Consider the following 18,010-nt stretch of genomic DNA (forward strand, 5'->3'; position numbering starts at 1 on the left):
TGTGTGACTTTTTCCTCCAGTGTTCTCAGTTCCATTCCTCTCTGCACCACAGCAGGAAGAGATCCGACTTGTACCCAAATATCTTTCAAGTGACCTTGAAGGAAATTACTCATATTGAAGACGTTCTGCTTATTGCACACCATATTTACAGAACTGTCCATCTGTCCTGGCCATGTTCCTTTACGTTTAATTTTTAAGGAGTTGAGAGAGATTAAATACATCCATGCTATATGTTAAATACTTTCTAGGCAAGAGCCAGCTTTGTCAGTGCCTCTGACATTAAAATCACAGTAAGCATTCAGCTCTGTTCCACCAAAAACAGGACCAAAGAGCTCCTCCTTTGAATTTCCATGCTTCTGCAGACAACTGTTCTGGGCTTGCCCATTTGATTCTTATCAGAATCAACTCCCTGTCTGCACTTGCAGTTTCACATCTGCCACGAGGCAGAAGCATCAGCCCTGCCTGCTCTCCTATCTAAGCCTATGGAAACTTCATATTTGTTCTCATTACTCGGTGCGACCACCAGAACGTTACAGGAATCCAAAGAACTCCACACTGGAGAGTCTTACGGGAGAGCCGCAAGTCTGGGCTTTCTGCGGGGATAAAGCTGACTCCAAAGAGGGATCCAGCTCTCATTGACAGCAGACGTAAAGCCAACCTCCAGCACAACTTTGTTAAACCTGAAGCTGGATTTTATTTTCCATTATGTCCCCTCAAAGCAATTAAAATCAAAAGTAATCTCACTAAACCTCCTGCACCGCACTGAGAGTCTAGGTACTTTAAAAGTGCAGAAGCTTGAAATCTAGAAGTCCAGTCAGTCTTCAACTCCTTAGTGGGCTTCTGCCAACCCTTAATGAGATTTTTAATAACCCTCACTTTGAGGTAGTGATGATGCAGGTTATTGCTCAAGTTGTATGCTTCACTCTAGCCACATCTACATCTTTGTATTTAAGGGGAAGAAAAAAAATAAGGGATTATGAAGTTAAAAGGACATTACTGATTACTAGTCCTGATGAAGCTGTACTGCCAGGTTAGCTTCCTGACAGACAAAGCCAGTATCCATTTCATTTGCTTGTTAAAGAACCAGTAAAAACCTCTTTGGTAGCAGAAGCTTAAGTGTGTAAGCCACAGTAATACAGGGTTTTCTTGTGTTTTCATGATTCTTTTTCATTCCTTGCCATCCAAGCCCTTTACAAACATTTGTTAATTCTTTGCAAATCCTTATCTTTGCTTTTCACCTGGGGAAGCTGGAGCGCTAAGCGGTGATCGTATTTATTCTAAATGCAGCCCTGGAAACTCATGGTAGAGCAAAAGCCCACGTCTTTTGGCTTTTGGTCTTGTATCCTAAAGCCCTGTTTTTTTCTGCACTTTTGCAATTTGCTTATTTTGAAAGGCAGCACCCCCAAATTAAAAGGTCACTCTCAAACAGTACAATTGTCATTCACTGTTCTTCTCCTCCATTTGAAGTGATACAGACGTTCTGATTGCCTGCATCATGGGTACGAACGAGAGAGAAACCTTTGGACTCTGCCAGAAATGGTTATGGGCTTGTATTTTTTTTCTGGCATGCAAGTTATCTCAATAACAGACGAATAACTCACACATGCCAATGTCCATCCTAAAAGCCCCAGCGTACGGAACAGCCATTCCTAGCCTGGCATGGGCCCAACACAGTGAAAGCAAGGAAGGAGGCAGTAACGTGCAGGTCTGCCTCAGTGCAGAGGAGTGATGGTTAGAAATCAAGTAAAATGCTTCACAGTTTTGCTGTGACATATGCTCTGCACCAGAGCACTTCTTCGTTTTCCAGATGACCGTGTATGCACCAGGAACTTATCTATTGCTGTTTGCATCCTGCAGTTTATAGAGGCATCTTGAGAAGAAAAATCATTTTACTGACAAAAATACTATGATCCTTTTCATCCGGCTCTGTTCAGTACAAGATTTTCCAACCTCACAGATACTTCACACCACACTACAGTCTAAACAAGATCTGCAGGTGCAACATTAAATTCCACAAACAGCTTGAAAATATCATGTATGATTTATTTATAGCATCTACTTTTAGTAGACAGTGCAGTTTTTCTCAGCAGCTCACCAATTACTGCCGAAAACAGAGCAGTAGTAAACAGTATTAAAATTTCAATCTGCATAGTTGAATGTGTATTTGCCTTAGCACAGGCTGCGTACTCTTTGCCGTCTTTACTCCAGATTGTACTGTTTTATTTCAAAGAAATGTTATTCACTCGATAATTTTTGGCACCCACAGTAACAGTTGCTTGCTGTAGGATTTCCTGCAGGATATTCCAGATGCTTTAGTAGAAAGGTGTAAATATCAAAAAAGCTAGATATAAAGCCTTACCAGCTGACCTTTAGGTTCAGTTTGATAAAGCAGAATAAAGTGATTAGGGTTAAAAGGGCCAATTCTACTGAATCTAGAAAATGTATTGTAAACACTAAAAACTTATAACTGGACATTTATCAAGGGATGTAACACACACTGTCATTACAACAAAACTGGAAACCAGGCAGTGATTTGGCAGGCAAGGAAGCACAGTTTCTTAGCTAGAACCACAGAATGGTTTGGGTCAGAAGGGACCTTAAAGCCCACCTAGTTCCAATCCCCTGCCATGGGCAGAGACACCTCCCACTGGATCAGGCTGCTCAAAGCCCCATCCAACATTGCCCTGAACACCTCCAGGGAGGGGGCAGCCATAACTTCTCCGGACAATCTTTCCAGGGCATCCCCACCTTCACAATAAAGAATTTCATCATAATAGCTAACCTAAATCTTCCTTCCTTCAGCTTAAAAGTGTTCCCCTTGTCCTATCCCTGCACTCCCTAACAAAGATCCCCCTCTCCAGCTTTCCTGGGGATAATGTAGCAAGGTAAATAAATGTAAGAAATACTGTTTCCTACTTGTGGAATTCACATTTAGAGTTTTTCCCTCCAAAAAGTAAGAGTACACAAAAATGTTTACACTGCATATAGGAACACACTGGTATTGACGAAGATGTGTTCTTAAACATACACATATTTAGCCCTTTTTTATTAATTTCATGCAAATTGCAGGCATTGCAAGAGTGGCTACAGCTAAATTTACAATGTTTTCAATGAATATAAGACTGTTTCCCAGTCATATATTGCGCAAGCTACTCTGCAACAAACCTCAAAGCATGTAAGAGGAAGCAAAAAATACTGATAAAAATAAAAGCATCAGCTCCAGAATGGCATGACCACCCTCAGGTGCTGCTTCTGCGGTGCTCTGGACAACTCTCTGGACTTGCTACACTTGGGCAGTTCAGAATTTAAACATGTTGACGACAATCAGCGAGTGTTAGAGGCTTCAGAATACTCCACAAATGTAACCCACCTGCTAGCTCACAAAGCATATGGAGATGACTTTCAAAAAGTAACCAGAAAAGGAAAGCACTGTTTTGCCAGGAGTGACTTTGTCTGCCAGCAGACATATTTCAGTGCAGATCCATAATCATTCATATTTTGACAATGAAAACTGGAACCCCATCCACTGCTACAGACTCATTTGTATGCATCACTTTTGTCATTAGCAATAGGACAAGGAATAATGGGGTTTTTTTACAAGCCCTATTAAAAAGCCTATCCTCATCTTTCCTACAAGCCCAGAGCCTTTTCTCCTCTAGGCTAAATAACTCCAATTTAAATCCACTGCAGCTAACAGCAAATAAAAGGGAAAAGTAAGTGATGGAAGTACAAAAAAGACTTAAAATATCAGGCAGGAGATAGAACAGGAGATCTGTGATACCAGCACATGTATGTTGGTGTGGCTAACAATAAAGCAACAATGTGCTGTACAAATTGTGTGAGTATACAGAAACCATCAGCCATCAATTCCTACATAGGCCACAGAATTTATTATGATCTGAGATGCTTGCATAGCTTTAACATGCAATAAATGCACCTCTAAAGAAAGTGATCATATGTATATATGTAAAAGTTTGGTAGTTACAAGAGGTCAAAGTTTTATGTATTTTAAAATTAAAAATACTATAAAACCTGAGAGTTTTTGACTGAGGGTGTTATATGAAAAGTATATTAAACCAAATTGTTTGAGTTTGCAGGTGAAGAGAGGTGAGACCATACAAGCCATCCTTCTTGTGACAGAAGGCCATGAGTGTTTTAAAGAAACCGTGGAAATCCTCAGTGGATGATACAATATAGTTGACATACCTTGAATTTTCAAAGTAAGGGAAGGTAACAGCACATGTCACTTCATCAAAGCTGGTTTGTTACAGGTTGTCTTATCCAAGTAGAAGTCCATGGAGTAAGTGCTTTTCTGTTTGTCTCATTGAATTAATCCTCCTACCCTAAAGAAATAAGCCAAAAATAATCAATAGACGGTTTAGAGGAGTTACATAGATTACAGATACAATTACAGGTACAATTACCAAAAATTTGAGTGGAATCTCTTTACGTATTGGGTTACCACTGAGAGCAGCTCCTTTAAAGACAACAAAGTTAAAACATGCTAGCCTATTTAGTGAAAAAAAAGGGTAAAACATATAGAGAGAAGGCAATGAATTGTTCAGCACTACACTAAGACCTTGTCCAGAAACAGAAGCAGGTGACCACCTCCAAATAACCCCAGTCAGGTGGCAACTGTGCCAGATGCAGAAGTCTGGTAGGTGATGCTGGTAAATGAGGAATGCTTTCATACCAGCCAATGGTGTTAGGCTGTTGGGAGATGAGACAAGAGCAGAACTTCATCCTGTGGCTGGCTGAAGCAGAGGCGAAGCTCAATATGGAGCTCTTCCATCTAGCGACTCCAGCCTGTCCTACAGTGCTTGCAAAGGACATATAACATCTTCTTTTCCTTTCCTTCTATGCAACTCTTCCCATGGCAAGTCCCAAAACCACATGATACTCCACAGTCTGTTGAACCCGTCATTTGTAAAAGGTGACTTCCACAGAATTTCTCTAATGTTCCTCTGGTGTATATTTACAGCTATTGCTATTTCTCAACAGGCTGCTTTAGCTTTCTTTTTAAAATCCTGTCAAATGCTAATGACAACAAATTGCCTGTTCCTGTCCTGCTGCTCAGTTCCAGTTCAGAGAGATCACATCTGTGGGTCTTGGAGTGGAAAAGGGTTGGCAGTTGGCAATCAACTTTTTCTCCTGACACAGAAAATGACCCTCTGTTATGGCTATAATTTATTAACATGTCTCTATATCCAGCTCTTCCCACACAGCTCTTCCCACCCATTGCACTTCTAACCAGAAAGCCCCCTAAGTGTTATCTAGTAGCAAAAATTATGCAGTTGTGTTTTACAGAGCAGGTTCCTTAGCCTGCTCTTTCCATTTCCTCTTATTCAACATTATCACATTATGTTCCCGCTTCTTATGTGCCTTTCCTCTTCACAAAGCTCTTTAAACAGCTGCAAAGGGGGAGGGATCACTATGCTCATGAAAACTCCACTTCACAGAATGCTTCTGCCAGGTCCTACTGTCTGTCTCTTTCCAGGCATTTAATACCTCCAAGATTCAGGTTTGCTTTTGTCTCTTCCTCGTGCATCCCTGACAACAGAGACTACTGCCAGCTGTCTTAACTGAAGAACAGTAATTCACTTCTTGTTATTGCCATGAGGAATACGTACACCCTCTTTCTCTTTGTAGTGGGCTCCCTTTATTTTAACGGTAAGTGACCTTTTCTTCTGGATACGGTTTGCAGAACAGCGATAGCTTTCGGGGCTGTGAGAAAGGACTGTGATATAAGCTCTCAGATAATTTGTACCTATCACCTCAGTAGGTTGCAGACTTTAAGAGGATGCAGGAAACTGAATATTTTAGTGTTGTTTCTGTCTTGTTTGGCATCAGCAAATCCATTAAGATGCATATGGGCAGACAGTAAGGTGGACATAAAATGACAGAGCAGAACAGTAGGAGATGACAATGATAATCACTAAATAATATCCCTTTAGATGCTCCCAGCATCATCTGCAATGGGAAAAGCAGGTATTGTGCTGTGAGGGAAAAAATTAAAAATTACGTGAACTGTAAATAAGACAGATCTCAACCCTCTACAGTTATTGGCTCAAGTTCATATATTTTACAAAGTTCATACTTCCTAATTGTTTGATTAGTATATAAATAAAGTAAGTTGGAATAGGTAAATAAATGTTAAAAAAAAAATCCACAAACATGCATTAAGAATATTTTCTTCAGGCTGTCAGGATTTCTCGCATGCATTTTAAGCAACGCGATGCGCACAGCCCGGCAGCAGCATGAAATAGTGCATTTACCATGGGAGCTTCTGCACACTGAAGTGTTCAGAGTGAAACTGGCTGAAATGGAACAGAGACAAAACCCACATCTCCCTCATAATTACCTATTCATCCCATAGTTGTTTTGTTTCTTCAGACACTGAAAGGCAACTTTAGAAAACGTCTGCTTTGCAACAAATGAAGAGTGAGGGCCTACTTTAGATTCTTAGATTACACACTTTAAAACCCATTAGTATTTCCTTTTTATTTGCATTAAATGCAGTGTAGATATTAAAATAGTCTTTAATATACAGTAAATTCAGCACTCCTTCCACTGGAACAAGAGTTCCACATTAGCATGCATTTTTCTAATAGGTTATAGAAATCTTTTTACTCAGAAGTAGCAACCAAGAAGTAACAACACCAAGAGGTAATTTCAGAGAAGATAATGGAATTGTATTATTACTGCATCTCACTTGCTTTTTACTAATTACAGATGGGAGTTTGGTATATGTCATCATTGTCCACATAAGTTATTTGTGACTGAGGAAAGAACAAACATGATGACATATATTACAATATATGATTTCTAAACAAATGCTATTTCAATATTTATTGAAATAACCAAAGTCAGGGAAACAGGGGGAACGTGCCTTAGGTTAAACTTTGCAATTTAGACAGTGATAACAGTGCACTTGCCTGTATTTGTCAACATTGCTCCTTATTCTGTTGTGTGGAAATCATTCCAACATATTTGTCATTACACTGAAAATAAAGAACATAACACAGGATTAGTTACTTAATTTTATATGTTTAAATCAGACCATGTGAACGGGAAAGTTTGCACAGGGGAGTGAATGAAGTCTGTGGTTTTGTTTCTTTTACTATGGAATTGGAAGCATCCTGAAGCATTTTTAATGGCCATGCTCCCACAGAGAAAACAAACTTAGAGCAGAATGTGAACAGCAAGTTATGTGGCAATTTCTCTCCTTGTCATGGAGCAGGTGTGTAGCGTGTTCGGTGAGGCTAAAACAATCTCCCAAGCTCAAGATCCACCGCAATGTGTTTTCTCTGTTACTGCTCTGAGTACACAAAAATACTCCACCCCCAATCTAGGACTGTTTAATCATTTCTATTAAATAAAAAAAGCATGTCTTGTCTAAAAGCATCTCTACTCTCTGGAACGTTTCTGGTGATTACTCCTATTTGGAAAAAAAAACCCTGTGCACTTCCAAGGGGAAAAAGAGGAATTTCAAATGTACAGCTACTGACATCATGAAATGCATATAAAAATGAACTGAGACACCTGGTAATTTTGTTCTCATTCAGTGCCATCTGTTTAATATGTAGACTGGTAATGGGAAATAGATTATAAAAATTATACAAGAATCACTCCTTTTTACATGTTATTTACAGAGAGATTGGCTTTAGTACCGTTTAGGGCAATGCACTGCTGACACCTAGTGGTATTTGATACATGGAGTGAGAAGAGAGGGCACTCCTTTCGGCTTTTATTTAAAGGTTTGGATGGGATGGCAATTTTATAAAGAATTATTCATTACAGAAGCCTCTTGCCTAAGAAGGGATGTTCCTTTCTTAAAGGGAATCATTATTTAACAGACCATTTTTCATAATTAAGTTGTGGCCTGTCATTCATCTGTGTGAAGTTTATTGGCAGAGCCAGTGCTTGGAAACCCGAGCTGTTCTCATCAGACATGCAGACCCCACAGTACGTTCTCATTTTCTGACCAGATGACTCTGTTAAAACCAGGTTTCAGAGCATAGGTTTATTACAAATTCAGAATTAGCTTTCTGCAAATATTCTGCAGATTCCGCTTCTTGCTTGGCGGTTGGCAAATACTCCATATGCTGGAATATTTGCAGAAAAAGATGGCAACACAATGAAAACATAGTTAACAATTCAAACAAGAATTCACTGTCTGCTAGCAGCATTCAGTGACCACTGTATGAAGCGAATCAAATGACAAGTTACTTGTATTTGAATTATAGCCATCTGCTTATGTCACTTACACATGCTACTGCGGGAATTTTTGTTAAAAACACAAACAAACATAACCCCACACATCACAATAAAATCACTTCAACCAAGTTTCTCTCTTCAGCTACCACAGGGCTTCCCACCTATCCTTATAAACACCAAGTGATTCATTCCTAGAGTGTGGTCCCATTTGCTTCACAGCAACAAATTTAGCTCTATCTTGATTGCAATACACAAGAAAAAAACGGGATCTGGAGCTTTGCAAGGATCTGCACAGCTCTAGCTCCATAAGCCTGTGATTTGGCAGACTTACATTGAGAATAAACGTAATATCAAAATATCTCATAGTACCAAGGCTTTTATAATGACTTAAAGGGAGGTACAAAGCAAGCGTAAATCAAAAAAACAAACTGACAAACGCACATGTATTTATCCAAATTTGTTTTCCCAAAATGGCTTGGGAAGTACTTGAGAAGCCTATTCCAGAGAACGCTATTAAGGTTAAGTATACGTGACAAAATTTACGCTATGAATGCCATAGCATATGCTGGTCTTAAAAGAACTAAAACAAGCTTGGTGTTTATCTCAGCCTTTCCCCAGAGCTTGAGTAAAAGCTGTTCTTAGATGAGAAAAATCTGTTTGATGATGTTTCCTTTTACGTCTCTCCACTTTCTTACTGGGTCACAAACAAGAAGTCCTTATAGTATTTTTTTAATCTGAGTGGAATTCAGAAGTACCAAGCTTCAAGAGAGACTTGTTCCCCTTAGCAACTTTCAGCCCAATTCACATGGAAAGAAGGCACACAAACTCTGACTGCTTATGTGACCCTGGACTTTTGATGTCTGTCCTACAACATAAAAAAAAACCAGAACAAATTCATGTACCACAAATTTAAAATACTTGCATGGACAGTGGTTTTTACTGTGTGGAACTGCTCTGAGGAATAACGAAGCAAGCATGCTGTAGGGACACTATCATCACTTCTGCAGTTTCTAGGGTTGAGTTAGGCACCCTTTCCTATGGAAGAATCATTCTATCAGTTGGATTAGAATCTGTTTTCATTAACACCTCTGTCCATCACTATCAGCTGTATAACACAACCTAGAATTACTCAACATAAAGCAGAATCTCTCTGGGTCTGTGAGCAGGATGTTACCAGGTCCTTAGTCATCAGTATTATCGTGTGGTCAATAGCGTCCACTAGAATGCCCTTTAAAAGGACATGCAAGAACATGGGAACAGATGCAGTTACCTCTGGGATTGTAACATAAGCCGTTCTGCTCCATGAAGAATGTTCAGGCTGTTTGATAATATCCTGCAGATACTACACTTTGCAGTCCATGAACTTCAGCTTTGGCCATTTAAGATTTGTGGTATTTGTGCTAGTGCATAATCAGGTTTTATTTCCACGTAAAATATGGTTTACATACCACTTCAGGTTTTAAAATAAAATCATTCTGAAACAGAAGCATCACTGGCTACCAAAGAGCTCCCAATCATTAAAACCCCTTACGACTCCTACAGCTCATTCCCTGGTTCTACTCAGATCACACGTACCAGTTCGTACTTGTGCCTGCAATTCTGCCTCCTACAACATCAAAGAGAAGAAGTCGCAGCTGGACTCTGTGCATTTGGATCATTTAAATGTTCTTCCTCTGTTATTAAGAGAGCAGTTTGCTCCCAGTTTCTATTTGTGAACATACTCCCAAAAGTATTTCTCAATTTGAGCTTCACATTTTACTGTGAAAAACCCAAAGGGTTCAGATTTCTTTGCTTTGAACTACAGTCTGTGAAAGACAGTCAACTTCAGCAGAACAGATACCGGTGCAAGCACCACATCCTTCTGTGCACACACAAGCCTACGGTGTTTAGAAAATCAAAAGCCCTCATTACTTTGTGAAGATGATCTGATGCACAGAAATTCTATGATCCCTAAATCATGTCACTTGGTCTCCCTTCTCTAATCCTGTTCTGTGATGTTCTACAGGAAGCACCGCGGCAGATGCTGAAGAGAAGCTAATGAACCACCTACTGAGTCCTGACAGGTACAATAAGTTAATTCGACCAGCTGTCAACTCATCCCAGTTGGTATCTATAGAACTGCAAGTTTCCCTGGCACAGCTCATCAGCGTGGTAAGTTCAAATTAGGCTATGTACAGGCTGATTTTTACAGGAGATACTATCATGTATACAGCTGACTCTGGGACAACCGGTCCCCCATCTCCTGGAAAATTCCACCTGGACAGAGACATGCCTCCTCACCCAGCACCCTCCTTGATTTCAGATTCTGGGCATAAAAGCAAGGTGTCTTGTCCCTACAGGACCCAGCCATCAACAACTTAACTAGAGACGATGAATAGGCAAGGATCAAGAATGGCACAGCTCAGTCCCCATCTCTCTATATCCTCACTCTTCAAGCAGAAATATTAGGCATCTTAGCAGTGTTAACAACCTCAGGCATCTTCAGGTTCAGAGAATTAACTTGTTTTCCTGCAGAGATCCTCCTGACTCATTAACCTCCTATCTTGCCCCTTCATCAGAGCTGTAACCACATAGACAAGCTGCAGGGAGATTTCTCTTCCAGACTTCTGCCTAGGGACACAGCAGATTCATAAAGCCGAGCCTGCCAGCCAGAAGCTTACATGGCAAACTTTACCTAAACCTCACACAAGTTAATCTAGGCCTTCCTGGAGGTCAAATGTGCCTTCTGTTTCACATGAAATCCACGGTGGGAGAAACCATCTCGGCAAGGTGGTGCTAATTGTTCCCAAATAGCCATACTCACTCCAGTCACAACTGTCCTTGTTAAAAGACACTTGGAGCTCAACACTTGTGGGGTTACTTATTATTTATCAGCAGTGCGTGCACAAGACTGGCCATCTTAACAGCAGAGAGACACCTGTCTTGAAATACAGTAGAAAAAAAGTCATCCTGTGCAGCTGGAAATAGCCTCACAAGTCTAGTGAGTAAATCTTATTACTGCAATAAAGTGAAACAATTTACAGGACAATTTTTCTCTCTCCTTTCGCTGCAGAATGAACGGGAGCAGATCATGACCACAAACGTCTGGCTGAACCAGGTAACCAAGCCCATGGAGGCATGTTCTTGCAAACCACAAACATGACTGCTTTCACTGCATTGCAGTGATTGTTTTGTTAGTGCTGGTCTGAATACTCCCATCACTACCGTGCAATTCTTCTAGGAGTGGATTGATTACCGTTTGGCTTGGAAGCCCTCTGACTACGAAGGAATAAATAAACTGAGAATACCTGCAAAACACATCTGGTTGCCAGACATTGTGCTTTACAATAAGTAAGTAAAACTTCTGTAGCTTATGTAGACAGTAAATAAGATTTTAACCCCATATCAAGAAACGAGTGTCAGAACCAATGAAGGAGGTTTGATAAAACTCTAAAATGGAATTTTGTAACTTTTAGCACTGAATGTGCTCAGAAACACTAAATCTCAAAGCTATTTACCAGCAAACGACCACTTTCTACCTCAGGATACTTCATGGGTTAAACAGCCCTAAGTTGTCTACCCATAGACACTGGGCAGGAGAAGATATTGACTACTGACTGATAACCATCTTCTCCTTGAATTAAAGGACCCATCACAACACAGAAGACTCTCCTGGAAGATACAAAGCCAAGATTATTTGTGGGCACTAAGAACACTGTGGCTTGTCTGTTCTGGTTTTGTAATAAGAAAACATTAACTGGAGTGATGCAATAAATTATAAACGATATCATTATATTTCTCCTGCCTACACTCCCCTTGTATTTCTAACTAACACTGTTCATCATTATTTCCTCCTCCAAGTCATTTCAGAGTGTTGCTGTGTGCTCTTAGCAGTGGCTGTGTTACACATCAAAGGTATCTCCATTTTCATCCCAGAGGAACTCATTTTTACTCAGCCTTCAGAGATGTAGTAAGCCTTCATTACTTCAATAAACATTTACAAAATACTTTGAGTTCTTTGGATGAAACAGAGATGTATAATTATTATTTAATAACAATTTTATAAAATAATTTTTCTAAGTATTGCATCAAATATCCATTCTCTGATGGGGAAAACTGCATACATTAATCTCCCTATCAAGTTATAGCTGCCTACAACACAGATTTCAAAATCAAAGCATTACTAAATTTTGACTGTCGAAACAACAGAGGCCCACATGGTCAACAATGCCAGAGCTCCTCTGTTTTGAACTCTGTTCTTGTTTTGTTATTTTCTCTCCCTTTTCTCTCCTCTCGTTTCACCAGTGCGGATGGCACATATGAAGTTTCGCTATACACAAATGCGATTGTAAAGAATAACGGAAGCATTTGCTGGTTGCCACCAGCCATTTACAAGAGTGCCTGCAAGATTGAAGTTAAGCATTTCCCATTTGATCAACAAAACTGCACATTAAAGTTCCGGTCTTGGACGTATGATCATACAGAAATTGATATGGTGCTTAAAACTTCCATGGCAAGCATAGACGACTTTACACCAAGTGGAGAGTGGGACATTGTAGCACTCCCAGGAAGAAGGACTGTAAATCCTTTGGACCCCAATTATGTTGATGTGACATATGACTTCATTATTAAAAGGAAACCTCTTTTTTATACCATCAATCTTATCATTCCCTGTGTGCTAATTACATCCTTAGCCATCCTGGTGTTCTACTTGCCTTCAGACTGTGGTGAAAAAATGACTTTATGCATATCTGTGTTGCTTGCCTTGACTGTGTTCTTGCTGCTGATCTCTAAAATAGTTCCTCCAACTTCTCTAGATGTTCCACTGATTGGGAAGTATCTCATGTTTACAATGGTACTAGTGACCTTCTCAATAGTTACCAGTGTCTGTGTCCTCAATGTCCACCATCGATCTCCAAGTACTCACACTATGCCCCCTTGGGTAAAGCTGATTTTCCTTGAAAGACTCCCAGCCTATCTGTTCATGAAGCGTCCAGAAAATAATTCTCCACGGCAAAAGCCATGCAACTGCAAAAAGACAAAAACAGAGAATCCTTGTATGGACCCAGCTGACTTCTACAAGAACTCTACCTATTTTTTGAGTACAACCTCTGCCAAAAAGTACGATATGAAAATCACTGAGACTCTTGACAATGCCAGCAGTCATCGAGATTTTAGGTTAAGAACAGGCATGAAATTTTCTCCTGAAGTCCAAGAAGCAATCGATGGAGTGAGTTTTATAGCAGAGCACATGAAAAGCGATGACAACGACCAAAGTGTAAGTAAACTTGAGAAGTCATCCCAGTCTTTCCGACCTTCCCTAGCTACTCTAAAGCTTTTAGAGAGGCTCTAACTATAGTTTATAATAGGAAATTTTTTTTGCCATTAAAAGAACTTAATGAATAGCAATTTGGTAAACGCCAACACTCTCCTGGAAAGTAACATGGCTATTTCTACAAAGAGAGAATGTTGATTGCCCAGTGAGTCATGAAAATCCCTTTAAAAAGCCGTGTTGTCACATTCAAGTAGTGTTTGACAAGGAAAAAAAAAAATAATATTCAGTTCCTGGTCAAAAAAAAAATATTTTCCTGTATGGTGTTCAGTAACTGTGACTCAACCCATGGCCAGGCCATGTTAACCAGAAATGATCTACCTGTAGGTCAAGCACTGAGCACAGGAGGAGGGTTTAGTAAAATGCCTTTGCAAACACTCTCTCTCGACCAAAATATCTGTCTATGTATGGCAAACACAATGAGTAGGACTGAAATCCTAATGACAGCAGAGCTCAACTCTTCCATTTTAACTCATTCGTTTGAGTTAAATCAGACTCATTATTGGCTATGAAAAGTACTTTCTCCAGGATGCATTTAAGCAGTGCTGCTGCCACCCTATTCGCTTGCCCTACCCATTTGCTACCAGCTAGTACACAAAAGCCAATACAAATACACTGTGAACAATGTTTGGAAAAACTGGTTCAGAGATGGTTCAGTTTTGTTTAGACATGATACGTACCCATGGTTAGGAAAAAAATCATCCTTATCTCTACCAGTGTCCTCTCTCTGACCCAGGTCTCACCCAGACTCTCTGTACTGTGTTCCTGCTGTGCTCTCCCTCCCTCAGCCAAGCAGATTAAATAAAGTCTGGTTTCTGATCCTGCAGAAGTCCCTAGAGGAGCATGCTGCTGAGTAGTGGAGTAGGTCATGTTTCCTATTAACTGAAATTACTGTCAATACAAATGAAGAAGAGCAGCTATTAACATTAGACACGAGCTTGCAAACATTGAAAATGACTGAACAGAAGCAGACTTCATAGAGCAGAAAAAAAGTTTTCTGATAGCTCAGAAAATCTTGCAAGAATGTGTTGCACACTAATGGATGATGAAGCTTCTGCTTGTTATTAAGAATAATTTTCAAGGGTATCTTATACATTAAAAACTAATTGAACGCTTTTCACACAAGGTCCTCTGATATTACGTACCACTCTCATCTAGATTCATAGTTTTAGTCTCATCTATCTTCCTTCTCTACCACAGTCTAATAACTGTTCATGTACATTTACCATAGTCTGATTTCAGGAGTGCACAACTCCCTTTAGCAGCAGTGGAAATTAAAAGGAAGGAAAAATATGTAATGGTTTAAATTAAGGCACGAGATCATTGACAAGCATGGTAAAGGTGAGGATGTCCCATGTGTAACTAGAATCAATGAGAGAGGAAAAAATAATTATTCCTGTGATGCAAATTAAGAATTACATATTCCCCCTTTACACTGATGGCTTGATAGTTGTTTTGGTTTGAGAACAGAATCGAAGGCTGGTCCCAGACTTTCACAGACAAGATATGCAAGGCAGAAAGGGATTTTAATAAAAGCAACAGTATCAATATGCACTAAACTTCTTGATTAAGATAAAGCTAAGCTTGTTTAATAGCAGTAAACCTCATCTAGTTTTGTTCACGGAGACTAATAGCATCTGCAACTAAAATTAAAGAAAAAAATCCTTAACTGGATTAGCCTGTGTGTCCTTCCAGACTGGCTTCCACCAAGCAGCCACACTCAGTACCTTATGCGTCAAGGGCAGCTAAGAAATAGTGACGGGTTTTTCTCCACTGCCCAGAATGGTTGTTGGAGAAAAATCCTTTCCCAAACCTAGTGCCAGTTTATGCCCTGAATCTTGAGATTTGTTTCCTTTTTATGGCATTAGCATAAATGGAAGAGCAAAAAAAGGAAGGCATTAGCATAAGGAAGAGAAAAAAGAATACGACAAATGGCTAATATATTTAATTGGCTTTTTCTTTCAGGTCATCGAGGATTGGAAGTATGTTGCCATGGTAGTGGACAGGCTGTTTCTCTGGATATTCGTCCTCGTTTGTGTCCTGGGGACTGTTGGATTATTTCTGCAGCCGCTTTTTCAAAATCACACTGCTGCCATGAACCCTTAGTTGTCATTTAGAACTGTTGATACTAACATAGACATTGGGTCTCATTTGGCTCTCAGTTCCCTTCTGTTAAATCCACTGAGATGCCAACTGAGTTGCTCTTACAGCAGATTTAGAGTAGGGTAATAGGAAGCAGAACTTGACTTACTGTGATAGGGGAAAATACCACAAAACAAACCAAAAACAATTATTTTTGTCCAATGAGTTCAGTACTTCTGGTGATATCTTTTCCACTTCTTCAATTATTTGAAGTCGGAACATCAGGAGAAAGGCATTTACTGTACAATACGCCTCCTGGCTCACAAGGATTACTATTTAAGAAGTATTTTACATACATTGTCTCAGGAAAGACATTTTCTTTCCTTAGAATACTGCAATTTCCCTATTACAAAGAAGGTAGTGCTATGACATTTATTTCCTTCAAATGCATCAAAACTGCGTCTGATTTAGAGAGCTTTACAGGTGGAATCACTGTTTAGCTGTTTGAGTATAATATTTAAAACCAAACTGAGTAACAGAGACATAGTTCTGCCATCTCTGCTAGGTGATAGATCAACTGAGGCTGAATTAATATATGATAACCCAACATTCATATATTCTGTTCAGTGATGAAATAAATAAAGAGTAAAATTTTCCTTTATACAGGTTTAGCCATGAAATGTTACTGCAACTTTAACAGCTCATGTATCTGGGATTCACACACACATTCATGAACCTAAGGCTAAGAGCACAGGAAAGCATCTAGAGCAGACAACCCTGAAAGACAGCTAGAATGAGAAGACACTTGAGAACACACGGACCTGCGTGTTTTGCTGGGGGGATTTTAATGCAAATTTAAGTACAATCCTCACCGAACTAGCTATGAAAGCACACAATGCGTGTACAGTCTCAAAGTCTTTGCCAAAGGACAGCTCAGGGCCCCAACCTCCCATCACAGGACAATCCCACCACATGTTGTTCCAGGTAGCTTGTAACCTGCAAAAAGAGCACTGGGCTCCTGACACTTTCTAAGCTGTACCAGCCTCAGCTTTTCCTTGCGGTGCTGTCAGAACACATCACGATTTTACCACCATTGATAGGCACAAATAATAACTGGCGAGCAAACTATTGCAATCGACTACTACTTGTGACAGGGATTTGAGGCTTACCGGTCTCAGGAGAGGATTAGCTGGCACCTAAACACACGTTCTTCAACAAGCCACAGATGAAGTCACCCCTAGCTCTACTGGCACTCATGAAAACTGAGCTACCTCTAACGAGAGCAACACTCTCAAGGAGCTACAGCAGGGGGGTTGGAACTAGATGATCCTTAAGGTCCCTTACAACCCTAACTATTCTATAATTCTATGAAAACTTCTACACCAACACCCTTCCAACTGTTCAGAGCAACTCTGGGACGTCTGCTGATTTCTGTGTTCCCTCCCTCACTGTTCATGTGCTGAACTTCCCAGTCCTGCTGCCACAAACCCCCCTCACCCCTGAGCACTGGAATGGCTGTCCCAGGGCCGAGCACCACAGCATGGCCTAGTGCACGGCAGCCTAGGAAAGCTACAATAAAAATGTACCAGAAATGGGGTGGATGAGGCTGTGTGAGAGGCAGTACCATCTCCCCTAGGTTGCAGACCAGAAAAAGGAATGGTTGTAACACTATCATCCTCCCTTCCCTTTGCCTTCCTCTATGCATTGTAACCGTGTCCATCCCTGAACACAAGAAGGTGAAGGGTGACTGTAGGACAGCCCTACTAAGGGCAGGTGTGCCCTGGGACCATGGAAGCTGCCAGATCCTCCTCTCCCGGAGGGCAGCAATGCTCTGGTCATCTCCCCAAACATTAACCACACTGGACATTTCCCATGGTGACTGAGCAGTGTAAAGTTTAAGTGGGTCAAACCTGCTTTCTCCGCCTCAAACGTCTTCTCCTTCTCAAACCTACAGAGCAGAGCAATTTCTCTGCAGAGAACTAAAACAACAGCTGTGAGAGGAGATGGGGCACAGGCAGCCCCACGGGAACAGAGGGGTGCCTCCACCCATGCAGGGAGATGCTGCTCCATATCAGGTGATATGCTGAGAGCTGCTGCACGCACAACATCACAAGCACACATGCATGCAATGCCCCAGCTGCTAAGCAGCTTTTTCTGCTTCCAGAGAAACCAGAGGGAAGCCAGAGCAGCTGCCAGCACTGGGCAGTGTAAAGGTGAAGCCCCTTTAAATCCCACAAAAATGCTGAACAGTGATTCTGAAAGAGGCAGCTCACACCACAGCACAGACTTAAACGCTCTCATGAGCTACTACACGCTCCTGCAGGGCGGAGGCAGAGGGACACACTCGCCGAGCAACCAAAGATGATGCAAGTCAGCTGCAGACCCTCCAGCCCACCTGAG

General features: G+C 40.7%; 2 protein-coding genes across 6 annotated transcripts in view; one reads left to right on the plus strand and one right to left on the minus strand.

Moving 5' to 3' along the window:
• Positions 1–18,010, minus strand: part of CHRNA5 (cholinergic receptor nicotinic alpha 5 subunit) — a 132,068-nt gene that overhangs the window by 79,844 nt on the left and 34,214 nt on the right. For 4 of the 5 annotated variants that reach the window (XR_008451834.1, XR_008451832.1, XR_008451831.1 and 1 more), the window contains exons 6-7: positions 6,936–7,001; positions 4,207–4,343 (exon numbers count right to left, since the gene is read on the minus strand). Coding sequence is in view for 1 of the 5 variants with exons in the window: in XM_054077500.1 (XP_053933475.1) it covers positions 6,945–7,001 (57 nt within the window). In the remaining 4 variants the exon portion in view is untranslated. Of the gene's footprint in view, positions 1–4,206; positions 4,344–6,929; positions 7,002–18,010 lie in introns of those variants that run through there. The other variant, XM_054077500.1, reaches the window with a different exon arrangement.
• On the plus strand, positions 5,313–16,273 carry CHRNB4 (cholinergic receptor nicotinic beta 4 subunit). The gene is made up of 6 exons (XM_009558199.2): positions 5,313–5,670; positions 10,223–10,368; positions 11,270–11,314; positions 11,438–11,547; positions 12,502–13,474; positions 15,494–16,273. Exons 1-6 carry the CDS (start codon positions 5,616–5,618, stop codon positions 15,632–15,634), a joined length of 1,470 nt encoding a protein of 489 aa, XP_009556494.2. The 5' UTR covers positions 5,313–5,615; the 3' UTR covers positions 15,635–16,273.

This window comes from Cuculus canorus, chromosome 12 (genome assembly GCF_017976375.1).
Source record: "Cuculus canorus isolate bCucCan1 chromosome 12, bCucCan1.pri, whole genome shotgun sequence".
NCBI lineage: Eukaryota > Metazoa > Chordata > Aves > Cuculiformes > Cuculidae > Cuculus > Cuculus canorus.